This window comes from Egretta garzetta, unplaced genomic scaffold (genome assembly GCF_000687185.1).
Source record: "Egretta garzetta isolate BGI_Z169 unplaced genomic scaffold, ASM68718v1 scaffold104, whole genome shotgun sequence".
NCBI lineage: Eukaryota > Metazoa > Chordata > Aves > Pelecaniformes > Ardeidae > Egretta > Egretta garzetta.
In genome coordinates this window covers 1,605,760-1,620,139 of record NW_009259485.1, presented here as the reverse complement: position 1 = coordinate 1,620,139, position 14,380 = coordinate 1,605,760, and the positions used below count along the sequence as shown (strand labels likewise).

The following is a 14,380-nucleotide window of genomic DNA, read 5'->3' as shown; positions in this document are numbered from 1 at the left end:
TCCATCTGGACTCTGCCCCGCCGATCAGAACCCTCTGAGCCCTGCCATTCAGCCAGTTCCCAATCCACCTCACTGTCCACTCATCCAACCCATACTTCTTGAGTTCCCTATGAGGGTGTTATGGGAAACAGTGTCAAAAGCCTTGCTGAAGTTAAGGTAGACAACATCCACCGCTCTCACCCAGCCGGTCATGCCATCATAGAAGGCTATCAGATTGGTCAGGCATGATTTCCCCTTGGTGAATCCATGCTGGGTACTCCTGATGATCTTTTTTTCATCCACTTGCTTGGAGAGGACACTCAGAATGAGTTGTTCCATCACCTTTCCAGGGACAGAGGTCAGACTAACCGGCCTGTAGTTCCCTGGGTCCTCCTTCTTGCCCTTTTTGAAGACTGGAGTGACATTGGCTATCTTCCAGTCATCAGGCACCTCACCTGTTCTCCACGACCTTTCATAGATGATGGAGAGTGGCTCAGCAACGTCATCTGCCAGTTCCTTCAGCACTCACGGGTGCATTCCATCGGGGCCCATGGACTTGTGGGTGTCCAGCTTCCTTAAAAGATCCCTAACCTGACCCACATCGACAGAGGGAAGGTCATCCTTTCTCCAAGCTTGCTCACTTACCTGCCAGGACTGGGGAGCCTGAGGGCCAGCCTCGACAGTGAAGACTGAAAGGAATATAGAAGGAAGGAAGTCAGCCTGGATTTTTCCTGTCATCCAATGGGAAGGTTCTGTTTAAATTTATGCGGCTTTGGTCAAAGTTATTGGGTGAGGAGATACATTATTCTTTTCTGGTTTTGTGTAATACTGATATGATGTTCAGTTTTTCTGTGGACCATATTGGTTGTATCTTGTTCCAATATTTGTTTCTAAGTCATGTTCTCTACCTTTTGTCCTAGCAGAAGTTAGGGCCTTGTAGAGGTGGTGGAATGCCAATCCCTTTGTAGTTTCACTGAACTTTATGCTCTGAAGTCATTATGAAAAGTAATTCCCAAGAATAAATCAATGAAGTTTGATAAGAATATTCTTTTCTCCTATATCTTTGTTGCAAGCTTTTTTTTTTTATTGGGCTGTTTTTATTTCCTGTCTGCATATTCCTTTCTGCAAATGCAATAATTTCACATTTTATCTGTGATATAAATGTATTATTTGCAAATGCCCTTTAAATTATAAATGAAAACTAATGTAGCATAAAGAAGTGTAAATGCCATTTGAACAACATTAACAGAAAACTTTAAGTTTAACACACTGCATAGAAATGGAACTATTCTATGCATTTATTGGTTTGGGTTTGATCACCATGAAGTGACCGTTGAGTGTTCTACAAGTTTCTTAGAACAAGTTATTTAAAATATGGTTTTTAGAATACTTTTTTTGACACGACTGTCCTTGTATCAGCCCACCTATTTGTAGCATTCCTTATACATTTTTTTATTATTTTGTACTTGCTCATTCTTAAAAATTCTCTTCTTCGAATTCAAAGTGAGTGAACATCACAACGTTTAGCAATTCATTTGCTTTTTATATTTTTTAGAAGAAAAATTCTTGCTCCTTTCACTTCATTAAATATTGTCCAGTAATTGTCATACAGTAAGCTGTTAACATAGCTTGCAAGACTTTAAGACCAGTGACAAGGTCTGCTAGTTGCGAAGCTAACATGTATTTTATGGTATTTTATAAATGATAAAATGTTTGCAATAAGTACGTTAATTATTGCATTAGAAAAATAAATTTTATTTTTTTTAAATATAACTGACAGGCAAGTAGGAGATGTGACCTATGCAACTGTAGCTTACTTCAGGGTATTTAATTTGGTTTTTTCTCTTTGTGCTAAAGTTTTAGTTTCTACTTTTGTAATACTAGAAGTAGGCTTAATTCACTGTTATAGTACATGAATTAAAGATACCTTTTTGCTTTGAAGTATAACAAATCCTGGGCTTTAAGTACTCTTAGATCAGCAGGAGGAACTTTCATTGCAGCTAATGAGCTTACTGATATGACAGTTCCTGAAGATTCATATAATTAAAGCTGTCTCTTCTTTTAAACATAATGACTTTCCTGCTTTTCTATTAGTATTCCAGACAAAAAATATTTTGGTAATCTAGTACACTTTCGTAATTTCTTATTTTATGGTATTCTAAAGATGCCTTTATGCAGGCTGCTGTTTTATTTGATTGACTCTAATTTACGCAGACCTTACAGGTAACAGTGTATAGAGTCTTCCTTTCATATTGTAATAAGAATATAAACCTGCAGGTTTTCCTTACTCTAAAAGCCATTAACTCACTGTTGCTTTACAAGTAACTTATCCATTTTCCATTTCTGAAACTTTATTCAGTTTTTTTCATAGATAATTAATTTCACTTTAAAAAAAAAAAGGAATCAAATTATAAATGTGAAGTTTAATCTGTATTCATTAAAAAACCGTAACACACCCACCTATAACATTTTAAAGCATTAGGACAACATAAGAGAACAAATTAATATATATGCTATAAGCAATCCATAAGTCAAAATGAGAGGGTTTTTTTTCCTATTATTGATTTTTCTAAAAGTCTGTGGAAAATTTCTCAGTACTATTAAATAACATACTTTCTGCTATGCATTTCTTGGGCTTTTGTTTTGTCTTAGGTTGCAAACTCACAGGGTGTATTTTCAGGTAGTCAGGATTGTGTTTGTTTGGGTGGGGTTTTTTGTGCTGTCAGAAAACATTACAAACTTCATGAGTTACTCCATACAGTATTATTTTCAATCAGTACCAAAATCAATAGATGGTTCCACTATCTTGCAGATCACACAAGTTTCTAAGTTCTTATAGGAGATTCCATTGTGGAATAGCCTACTCAGAGATTTACTTTGAAAAGTGTTTGTAGCTAACTTGGTAACAATATCATCTTAATTATGTCTTCTTTTTTTTTTTTTTTTTTTTTGATAATTCCTTTTTTTAACTGCAAAGTTCATTTTCCATTTTTTTTAATGTTATATATTGAATGTTTCTCTGCCTTAAATGGTAGTTCTCAAGAACGATGGCTATGAAGAATAACCCAGAGGCCTGCTACCAACCAGAGGTCCATTTTTAGAAGTCCTTTTTTTTTTTTTTTTTATTTTTTTTTTTTTTCCTTAATTTTTTTTTTTTTGGTGGTTTTGGGGAGTTGTGCTCTGGAAAATAGAGTGTAAAAAGTGTTCTTCACAGCACTGAAAAAGGAATACTATCCTTGTTCATCCTCATGTGTTAATTTAATTAATTCAGCTACCTAGGTAGGTAGCTTCACTTATGATATGCAATTCATCTGTGGTTTTGTTAGGGTTTTTATATGTACATTTCTGAATTACAATTGAAAGTAGCTCTTCAGAGACTTCCATGAATGGCACGTGACAACTGGCTTATGTTGCAACTTTCTGGTACACACAGGGCTGTAACTCAAAATTTTGTAACTCACAAAACTTCAGGAATCAGCCTTGCAGTGAAAACGCAGGGTTCATCCTCTGAGTGAAAATCACTCTGTTACTGCACATATGAGAACTTCTAGTTTCTTGGTCTGTGATCCTGTTGGTTCCATATCAAAACAAGACCCAAGGGAGGTATCAAATATATCTTATGCCTTAGTTTATATGGTGGGAAGTGAGCGTATGCTTTTCAAGTGCTATTGAATACTGTTGTAGGTTAGTCTAGAGACACCTAAACAAACTAAGAATTCTTTATATCAAGTGAAAAAAAAAATCTTAAAAGAAATGTGGACTTAATTTCCAGAATTTTATCATAGCAAAGAATTTGACTTTATGCCCCATGGAATATTGCTACCAAAGTTGGACAAGATGAGAATTAGTGAAAGAACTGTATAAACAAGAATGCAGTACTTATTTTTGTTAAGAAACTTGCTCGTTTGGGGAACAGTTGTACCTATTGTGATTTCTAAAGATTTACTCTTACTCAGTAAAGATTTACTGTTACTACAAGTATAAATGTCCTAGAGAAGTGAGGTGATGAGACAAAATTAAGAGCTGTTGTTAGAGGAGGATTAGAATATCACAATTGGGAAGAGGACTAGAGTGTCGGTGTAATAAAGGCAAGAAAAATATTTCACTTAATTACATTACCACAACTAGAATTACTTTAGAAATTAGATCTATGTGCCTAACTATCAAAAGAGTAAGGTTACAGAATTGCCTTCCTGTTTTCCTTGTGTTTTCCTTGATGGAAAAAACCCCTACTATATGCTTTAAGATGGAGTTAGATTGCATATAACGATGATTTTATAAACGTGGCACTCTAAATAGCAAATACTAAATTTTATGTCTCAAGAGATAAACAGTAATAGGAATTGAAGTTCTGGGTTGATTTGGCTTTCAAACAAGATTCCTATTAGCTTTGAAGTAATGATATTAACCTTACAATAGATACTGAAGTGTAACAAAGTAATGGCAGACAAAAAATTCCAAGTTGAAAAGAGATTATGAGATACCATTGCTTAAAAAGAATAAAAAATTCTAAAAAGACATCTTTATTTTCTTGCTTTTTGTTTTCAAGACTGAGAATTAGGAAATTAATTATCAAATTAAATATTAAGCAAGAGTTTGAGTATTTGCACATTTTTACCAAAACAGCGCTTCAATTTCTAACATGATATTGAAGTATGTCGGTAGTCCACGAAAGTAGCTTTCCTTCTTGATCACCTTCCAGTTATCCAACAGTTAAGTATCATGGCCAATCCCTGGTGCAGTCCTTGAGCTGCCAGTTATTTAAACAGTTTGATCTGTAGACAAATCAGGATTCATATAAAGCTGTTCAATGCTTATTTCATACTTATTCACTGGGTATAAATATCTGGATGTTACTGAGATATTTAAATTGCTGTATAACATTGCAAGTGATAGTGAGATTAAGACAAATAGAGCATTATTGATACTCTGTAGGGGAAAAATGTAGATGTCTGCTAAAAGACAAAGAAAAAATGTCAAATGGGTTATGCAGAAATCAGTTGCAAGAGGAACCTCAAAATGGTGGAAAAGGCAATGGAATAGAAAAGCTGAATACACTGTGCAGGTGTATAGACCCTTGAAGGTGAGAAAGCTTAGTTTTAATGAGTAAGGAAGTGTTTCAAGTGCATATAAACATATATGTGTGGGGGGGTGTATCTCACTGCTTACATATCTGTCTCAGGGGGTTAGAGATTGCAGTGATGGGATTGTTTAGAAGACTGATAAATCTGGCCAGTTTAAAACTTTTATTTTAAACTTTAGTAGACTGATATTCATTAAGATTTCATGCTAATGGTTCAGTCTTAATCGTTATTAGTCATTATCACTGCATATTCAAAGCAGTTAGTTATTAACAATCATACCTAAATTAGCTATGAATATACAATCCACTGCAGTCAGTGCAGTACTTCATGGTCAATACTTCCCAAGGGTCAATACGATGAGTCTCAAGAGCTCTTCAGGAAGGGGAGCTGCAACCGATGCAAGGGTCTTTTTTCTCGTCCCTCCTCCAGATTTGATTTCTTTTATAAGATGATTCTGTCTGTTGGGAACTCACTCCATCACTGTGCCATATCACAGTGTACTGTGCAGTCCTGGTGGATATTACTTTCCCGTGCTGTGGCAGGTGCCATATCTTGTTGCTTGGCCATTTATTTCCCCTTGCCTTAGCAGCTGCCTCTTTCTTTTAGTAGCAATCCCGTGATGAGTAACTGACCATCAGTGAATTGTTTGTCATTCAGAGGTTTTGTTTTCAACTTGTGCCTATATTTTCAAGTTCTGAATTTAAACTGTACATTGTAAAGAGAGGCATGTAGTGTCAGGCTGCATTTCACCCAGGAGGTTCTCAAAAAAAGTTTATAATAAATCTAGGAGGCCAGGGCTCATGTGTAGGTAGTACAGGACACAGTTAGTATAAGGTCTGAGTCCTGTTCCTTCCAATGATAGTACTATTATTACTAGGGAACTGGGTACAAAAATTCTTATGCATTGTTTACCAATTATACTACATTAGTGTGCTCCTATTTTAATTCAAAATAGAAGATAATTAATTAAATTCTGCTTAGAGAGCCACTGCTTTCATGTGTGCAACTGTAGTCTGCTCGGCTATAGAAGGGAAAGTCTGAGAGCTCAAGAGGCAATAGCATTGTCAGAGCTTTGGGGAAAAAAGGATTTCAACAGGACTATTGTATACGCCTGTTACACACACACACAAGGCAAGAAAGCCAGAAAATGGCTGTAGAAGACAAGAGAAAATGTCATCTTAGGATAAATAAAGCATTAATATTGTATTTTCAGTCTTCCATGACACTGAGTGAGTATATACAACCAGATCTATTCCACTGTTAACAGGTATTTCAGGCTTTTGCTGGTGGCTACAGAAGTCTTCTAATATTTTGCCTATGTGATATTTCTTTGTTGGTGCTCTAAACCATCTGATGATACAGAGGGGTTTTTGATTGGGTTTTGGGGGGTTTTTTAGGCTGTATTTTGTCATTTAACTTTACTTTTAAATGCTGCATCAATAACACATTGGCAATTTTAGAGAATTATTCAGTAAACTCTGTCCATAAGTCCAGTATGAAGTTCAAATGATAAAAGCAATAGTATATTTTTATATATATTCAATATGGTATAGTTTTCTGTATCAGGCTAGAGATTAGCTTGTCACTGTCACTCTGTCCCCTCAGAACATAGGGGCCAGAATAGCACAAGGGAAGTGAAATGTCTGTAGGCAAAAGGAAGATTCTCTTGATACGGAGATTGTGACCATCTAGGAAAACTGTCATACAGGTTTGGGCAGCGTGTAGGATTTCTGAAATATCAGCTGAAATATCTGTTGCAAAAAGTAGCAGAAGTTTTACAGCAATATAAATGAGAGAGCACACAAGTAGTATTGCTTTGCTTTGGAGAATTATTTCTAGGACTTAAGATAAAACAGGTGTAGTCTCAAAACAAGATGAAATATTGCTTTAATTTTAAGCAAGAATAATGATCTGGGGTTGGGGAAGAGGGGAGCAAAATGTCTCCATAGAAATTTGTTGAAAGAAAAACAGAGTGCCATATTCTCATATTGTAAATACCAGTTTCCATTTCTGCATTCTGAGATAACTGAGATATGGAACGAAAGTTTAGTAAGTACATTTTTTACCAAGTTTTTCTGTGGCTATAGTAATGTTGTGTGCCTACAGAATATTTAAGAAACTGAGGAGAAAAGAATGATTTGGGCAATTACACATCTCTTTATCTGACCTTAATGATATGAGAGTTTATAGAGAAAAGAATAATAAAACATGTGGATGTTAATGAGAATAGCACAAAATGAAAATTAATTTATTTGTAGTAGAGAAATCTGCTAGCTTTGACACGGGAAATCTATGTTGACTTCAGGAAAGCATTTTATATTATGTAAAATGGGAGAATATTAATTAGAATAAGAAGTCAAAAGAAACATAAAGTACTGTCTACAAGGAATACGTCAAAAAAATAAAATTGTGGTATTGAACCAATGAGCATATATGACAAAGTAAGGTTAGACAGCATTGCCAGCTGAGAGGACAATTGAGTTGTCATCACTGAATGATCCTGAGGAAGCAGAGTAAAAGAAATGAAAACTGATAGTGTAAAGCACAAGATCATGCATCTTGATACTGTAATAAGAGCTTTGGTCAAGGAAAAAGGGTATTTTATCATAAGATAATCAGATAATGTATTTCCAGTAGACCTGTAGAAATAGTAATGCAAACATTAAAAGGGGTTGGTGAGTCATCACCTGAAATACTATGCAGAAATGTTTTAGAACAGAAGCAGGTGAAGAGGTTTCTGGAATAACCGTGTTATTAGAAAACCTGAATCGAGAGGAAACTTGAAGAACAAAGTTGTTTTAACCCTGAAAGACAGAAAGTGAGGAAATCTAATTATTTCCTATAAAAATATCAGGAACCTTTCTGAAAAAGGGGTATGAGAGTTCAGACAGTGTAAGTGAGAGAGCATTCAGGCACACATGCATTATATTTAATGAACAGTTTGGTTTGTGGGCTCACTAAGATTCAAACCCCCAGTCTTTGTTTCCAAACTATCATATGAGTTGCTTACTTCAGTTTGTCTTGGGTTTATATCTGAATCCTTCCAGGATTAGGGGTCAAAGTTAGGGATTTTTTTTTTTTTTCTTTTCTGCCATTCTTCGATGTCCCTTCAGATTTTATACCATGTCTTCTAGAGGGGCACAAGGGAAGGTTGGCAGGTATTTCATGTGATCTTTTTGTTGAAGGTCTGCTTATGTTTACAGATTTTATTTTTTTCATCTGTTTTCACTACATCAGAAGTTGCAAAGACAGTGGTACCAAATGAATACCAGCATATTGTGAGCTAGCCTCTGCTTGAAGCTGTCACCAGAAATACAGTCTTAAAGGAAAATACAACTAATATTTGTGCGCTGCTGAAATCAAAGCAATTCTGAATTTTTATATTCAGGATCAACTTGAGATCATGACAGAGAAAAAAAACACCTTCAGAACAAGATAGAAATGTAAAGATTCTTGATCAAATATGTAACTATTCAAGGTCAAAAGAACCAAGGTAATAGAAATAAAAAATGGGCTTTGCTGGAAGCAAGAATTCAAATATCTCTTGTATATGTCTTGTATACAACCAGTGAATCGGCTGTAGGCACTGAGGTTTATTGGGTTTTTTTGGTTTTTTGTTTTTGTGGTTTTTTTTTTTTTATCTGAGTAAAATGTAGCTATTACTCAGTTACTACCTGCAATTGATTTAGAGGGTTTTTTTGAATTTTTTTGTTTTGTTTTGTTTTAAAACCTGTGTACATGCTGAGTCTCAGCATTCTGACATTTTGTAAGTATCTCACTTTAATTTTATGCTGTGAACTCTTCTTATGCAAGACAAACTATATTGTGAAGAGTCCTGTCAATAATTATGTTAAGCACAAGGTATTATATTCTGGTTTTCTCAACAGCTTTCTAAGTAAAACAGTGTGTTAAAATTGTGTGTGTGCCTACCCTCAAAGGATTCTTATGACAGCAGAAGTATGAATTCATAATAAAATCAGGTTTTTTTCCGGAATGTGTGAAGACTGAAACACATCTGTAATCAACATTGTCAGCTTCTAATTTTAGCTCTGCTTCCCAAACAAGGAAAACTGAAGCTAACTGTCCGACCTGGTGATGATTTGGGCTTACCAATTGCTGAGTGAAAGTCTGCCAAGTCTAACATGCAATTGGAAAATAGTATTTTTGAGTAAACAGAGGGTTTTTAAAATTGTGATTATAAACCAAATGATGAGTTATAATATGAATATACACTTATATTCCCTTATTCTTTTCAGAAAAGTTGGTTGTCTCCAAATTGTTTGGGTTGGATTTTTTTTTTTAGGTTACTTTAGCATTTTAACAGGTTGCCATTGATCATTTTATAGTTGTGTTAACCTTTCTGCTATGAATGGGATTGTAGTTGCTATGCAACATTTTACTCAAGTTGTTTGGGGACTCTGTCAGGCTTTTATGAGAGAAAGATATGTTCAGTGTGTGTATCTTATATTTTCCATCACATAACTCTACTCAGTGGATGAAATCATGGATCCGGTACAGATACTGGTAACATCAGGGCCACAACATTTGTCCAGGGATTTTTTTAAATTAAGTTTACGGTAGCTTTACCTTTATAGGTACAGTACATCACGAACAAAATAACAAAACAACAACAACAACAAAATAAAAATCAAGCCACTAGACTAAAATTCAGAGTGTGTTTTTATCTATATAAGCAACCTGATCTAGTTAAAGATATCCTTGCTCACTGCAGGGGGGCTGGAAGTTTTAACTGATTCCAATAATGTAAATCCAAGATAGAATATATGCTAACAGGAGTTATCCTCAGGGTTATTCTTATGATCTTGATATTTTAATCAGCTATTTACAGATCAGGTGTACAACTTCTATGCATTGCTTCAAATTGATGAAAGTTGTATTTCTCTTTTTCTGATAAAGAAAATTTTTACTTTTTCTACATCCTTCTATAAATCCCTGATGTTTCATCTCTACTCTCTTCTTTTTGTAAGTCCCTGTTTTGTTCTGCCTCACCCTCTCAAGTGCTTGCATTTCCCTCCAGCTTGGCAAGCACTTTCGCTCTGACAAATTCTGTTGTGTTTTCTTGCAGGCATCGTGCTTTCAAACTAGGGAATCAGCTCTTAGGTTTCATGTGTAGGTGTTTAATAGCCCCATTTTCTCTATGTTTTGAGGGTCTTATTTTCTTAATGATTTTCCATACAAATGTTCGTATTTTCTGTTATAACGGAATGAGATTGAAGAAAGCTTTGTGGTTATTGGAATAACTTCAAAACTTGCCCATGGGATAGTCAGAAGAGACAGACTGGCATATGTATATCTCAGGTTATTTAAAACAGACCACTAACTGAAGTGCAAAACCTTAGGCTTAAAAATGCAGTGTTTAAACAGCATACATCTAATCAGAATAAGGCAACCACATAAGTGAGGGGAACTGAACATTGTAGAGTGATTCCCTCATCTTGTATTGTAATTTGTTCAGTGTGCTTTTATCTCAGATTTAAAAACATAGTATGCTGATTTGGGTAAGGTTTTAGCTCATGTATTTAACAATGTTTCTTATTTAAGGTGTTAACAGAATGAATGTTCTGTACTTTAGTCTCAGCAGAAAACCTGGAGAAGAGCCTGAAGCATATGGAGAGGCAACTCCAACAGCTTGAGAAGGATCTGAAGACTTTTCCAGTTCCTGAAGATAAGCACGATAAGTTTGTAGCAAAAATGTCAATATCCTTTGGAGTGTTCTTTAAAACAAATAAACAAACAAAAAAACCCCACAAAAACCAAAACAAAACATAACCAAAAAACCAAAAACGAGAAGTAATTTAACTGCATTACCTTAAACTTTAAATTTCTTTGCTCCTGTTTTCTGTCTAGTCAAACTTCTGTCTAGTCTGTAGCATGTATTTTTGAAAAATATAACTTTTTTCCTCTCAAAATCTAAATATATGAACATGCAATTAAAGTATTCATCTGCAGTGGATAGAATAAGGAGAAAAATGCTTACTGTCAGGTTTTACAAGGTGTATAAATTTCTTAACTTAGTGAAAAGTAGTTATAATAGGAATCTTAAGCGCTTCAGTGTTAAGTTATTTTTTATGAGAGAATATCTTAGAAAAAGATGTCTGTCACTCTGTGTTTATTTGTTTTCTGGTGTATGCATTACCACTACGAATGTCTTTGTACATGCAACCACAGAACCAAAAAAATTCTCTTATTTCAGAAATGAGATTCATAGCATGTGAAAACTGGTTTCTGGTTTTATTTTTGCCAAAATTCCTTTTCTCACCCTTTATTCCAAATCCTGCAGGCAACTTCACTGCTTGTCTCTCTCATAAGAAAGCCTTGTGACATGAAGATACTTAATTAAAGCAGAAAAAAACCCATTCTTTTACTTAAACCTTCCTAGCAGATGATGGTCATATATGGTTGGCACTCAGACTAATCTGGAAGCAGAAATTTCCTCTGCAGGCATGGTTAGGTTATTACCTAGCTGGAAGACTACTATCTACAAAGGCAGGGGGGCACTCAAGAGATGGTTCTCTTGATCAAGCTCATACTATTAAATAAAAGATGGCAAGGGACCCTGAGGGCAAGTAGATATACTGGTTCTTGCTGCATTAGGGCCAGTTTCTGTTTCGGTAGACTAGCTGCAACCAAAGCGTTTACAACTTGGATTTAGGCCTTCTCTGGACTCTGTGGGTTATCTGTAACCTTGTACTGTTGCGACTAATTTTTTGTAAGGTTGGATGTTTTGTTGGAGAGGTTGTTCTGTTTGTTGTTGTTGGCTTTTTTTTTTTCAGCTCAATGTGTTTTTGAGAGATATGTTGCAGGCCACCAGCATGGTTTCTTTATAGTACAAAACATAAGTTTTGTCCCTGAAGAAGCCAATAGCGTAACAGGAGAACTAGGAGACGGGTCCTGAAGGCAAAAGATAAACTATTGCTGGGAAGTTAGAGGACAATATATCCTGGTAGCTTTCTCAGAAGTATTGCTAGGACTGTGCAAAGTCTGTGCTTGGTTAAGAAAATTATGTGTAGTCTAGGAAGTTAGGAATGGGAAGCACTTATTAAGAAATCTAACCTGTGAAAAAAGACAGACTCTTCTTCACACAATCATAAAATCCTAGGTTGGAAAGGACCTCAAGGATCATCTAGTCCAACTTTTCTAGGTAAGAGCACAGTCTAGGCAAGACGGCCCAGCACCCTGTCCAGCTGAGTCTTAAAAGTGTCCAATGTGGTGGAGTCAACCACTTCCCTGGGGAGATTATTCCAATGGTTGGCTGTTCTCATGGTGAAAAATTTCCCTCTTGTGTCCAATTGGAATCTCCGCAAGAGCAAATTGTATCCATTCCTCCTTGTCCTCTCCATGTGACTCCTTGTAAAAAGGGAGTCTCCATCTTCTCTGTAGCTACCCTTTAGGTACTGGTACACGGTGATGAGATAATCTCTAAGCCTCCTTTTCTCAAGGTTGAACAAACCCAGTTCTCTCAGCCTATCCTTATATGGCCGGCTTCCCAGTCCCTTGATCATCTTGGTGGCTCTTCTCTGGACCCTCTCCAGTTTGTCCACATCTGTTTTGTATAGTGGGACCAGAATTGTACACAATGTTCTGGGTGTGGTCTGACAAGTGCTGAGTAGAGTGGGATAATGAATTCTTTATCTCTACTGCTGATACCCTTTTTGATGCAACCCAACATCCTATTTTCTTGGCTGCAGCAGCACACTGCTCACTTATATTGAGCTTGTTGTCCCCCAGGTCCCTTTCCATAGAGCTGCTCTCCAGCCAGGTGGATCCCAGTCTGTGCTGCACTCCTGGATTGTGTTTTCCCAGGTGCAAGACCTTACACTTGTTTGTATTGAACTTCATAAGGTTCTTGTTAGCCCATTCTTCCAGATTATCCAGATCTTCCTGCAGGGTGGCTCTCCTTTCTGGAATGTCTACTTCCCCACTCAATTTGGTATCATCTACAAACTTCTTCAGGCTACACTTGAGCCCATCATCCAGATCACTTATGAAGATATTGAATAGTATTGGGCCCAATATCGAACCCTGTGAGACCCCGCTTGTGACATGTTGCCAGTTAGTAAAAGAGCTATTTACCACCACCCTTTGGGTGTGGCCTGCCAGCCAATTCCCCACCCACCGCACAGACCACTTGTCTAGGCCATAATGCATCAATTTCTCCAGGAGGAGGCCATGGGGCAAAAGCCTTGGAGAAGTCCAAGTAGACAATGTCCACAACTTGCCCCATGTCAATCAAGAGGTCACTTTGTCGCAGAAGGCCACCAGGTTTGTCAGGCACGATCTGCCCTTACTGAAGCCATGCTGGCTTTTTCCAATTACGTGCTTCATTTGACTTGTGATGGCCCCCAGGAGGATTCGTTCCGTAACTTCCCTGGGGATTGAAGTAAGACTGATGGGCCTATGATTACCCAGATCCTCCCTCGAGCCCTTCTTGTAGATAGGAGTAACATTTGCCTTCCTCCAGTCCTCTGGGACATCCCCCAATCTCCACAGCTTCTCAAAAAATATGGAGCGTGGCCTCGCAATGACATCAGCCAGCTCCCTCAACACGCTCGGGCAGATGGCGTCAGAGCCCATTGATTTGTAGGGGTTAAGTTCCTGTAGTAATTCACATACTAACTCGTCCTTCACTGATGATGGGTTTGTGTTTGGATCAACCTGGAGGCCTGGGACCCATCAGTGTTGGTAAAGACAGAGGTCAAGAAAGTGTTGAGGACCTCTGCCTTTTCCACATTGTTGGTGACTGATTCACCTCTTCTGTTTAACAGTGGGCCTATGTTTTCCTTCTGTTTCTGCTTGTAGTTTACATACCCAAAGGACCACCCTTTCTTATGATTTTGACATCTTTGGCTGGTTTCAATTCAAGCTGGGCTTTTGCTTTTCTAACTGCATCTCTGCACCCTCTGGCAATGCCCTTGTAGTTCTCAGTGGATAATCTTCCACTTCTCTGTCTCTGGTATGCTTCTTTTTTGGTTTTGAGCAGACTCAGGAGCTCATAGTTGTGCCAAGGGGGCCTCTTGCTCTTCTTCCCTTTATCAGGGATAAACTGGTTTTGTGCCACCAAGAGAGCATTCTTGAAGAACTCCCAGCACTGTCTAGCTCCTTTATCTTTCATGGAAGCATCCCACAGAATCCCTCCCAACTGAGCTCTGAGCAAGCTGAATTTTGCTTTTCTAAAATCTAGAACCCTTGTCTTGTCTGCTTAATCTGTTACAATGGATTAGACTATTTCCGTTGGAAGGGATCTACAATTATAATCTAATACAAAATGGTTGTGATGCTGGCACTTAAAATACCCT

The 14,380-nt window shown here is 37.0% G+C and overlaps 1 protein-coding gene across 1 annotated transcript in view; it reads left to right on the top strand.

Moving 5' to 3' along the window:
- Positions 1-14,380, top strand: part of LOC104124841 (protein diaphanous homolog 3-like) — a gene marked incomplete at its 5' end in the record, with an annotated part of 133,877 nt that overhangs the window by 27,560 nt on the left and 91,937 nt on the right. The window contains one exon of the mRNA XM_009637216.1: positions 10,657-10,781. Coding sequence (XP_009635511.1) covers positions 10,657-10,781 — 125 coding nt within the window. The remainder of the gene's footprint in view (positions 1-10,656; positions 10,782-14,380) is intronic.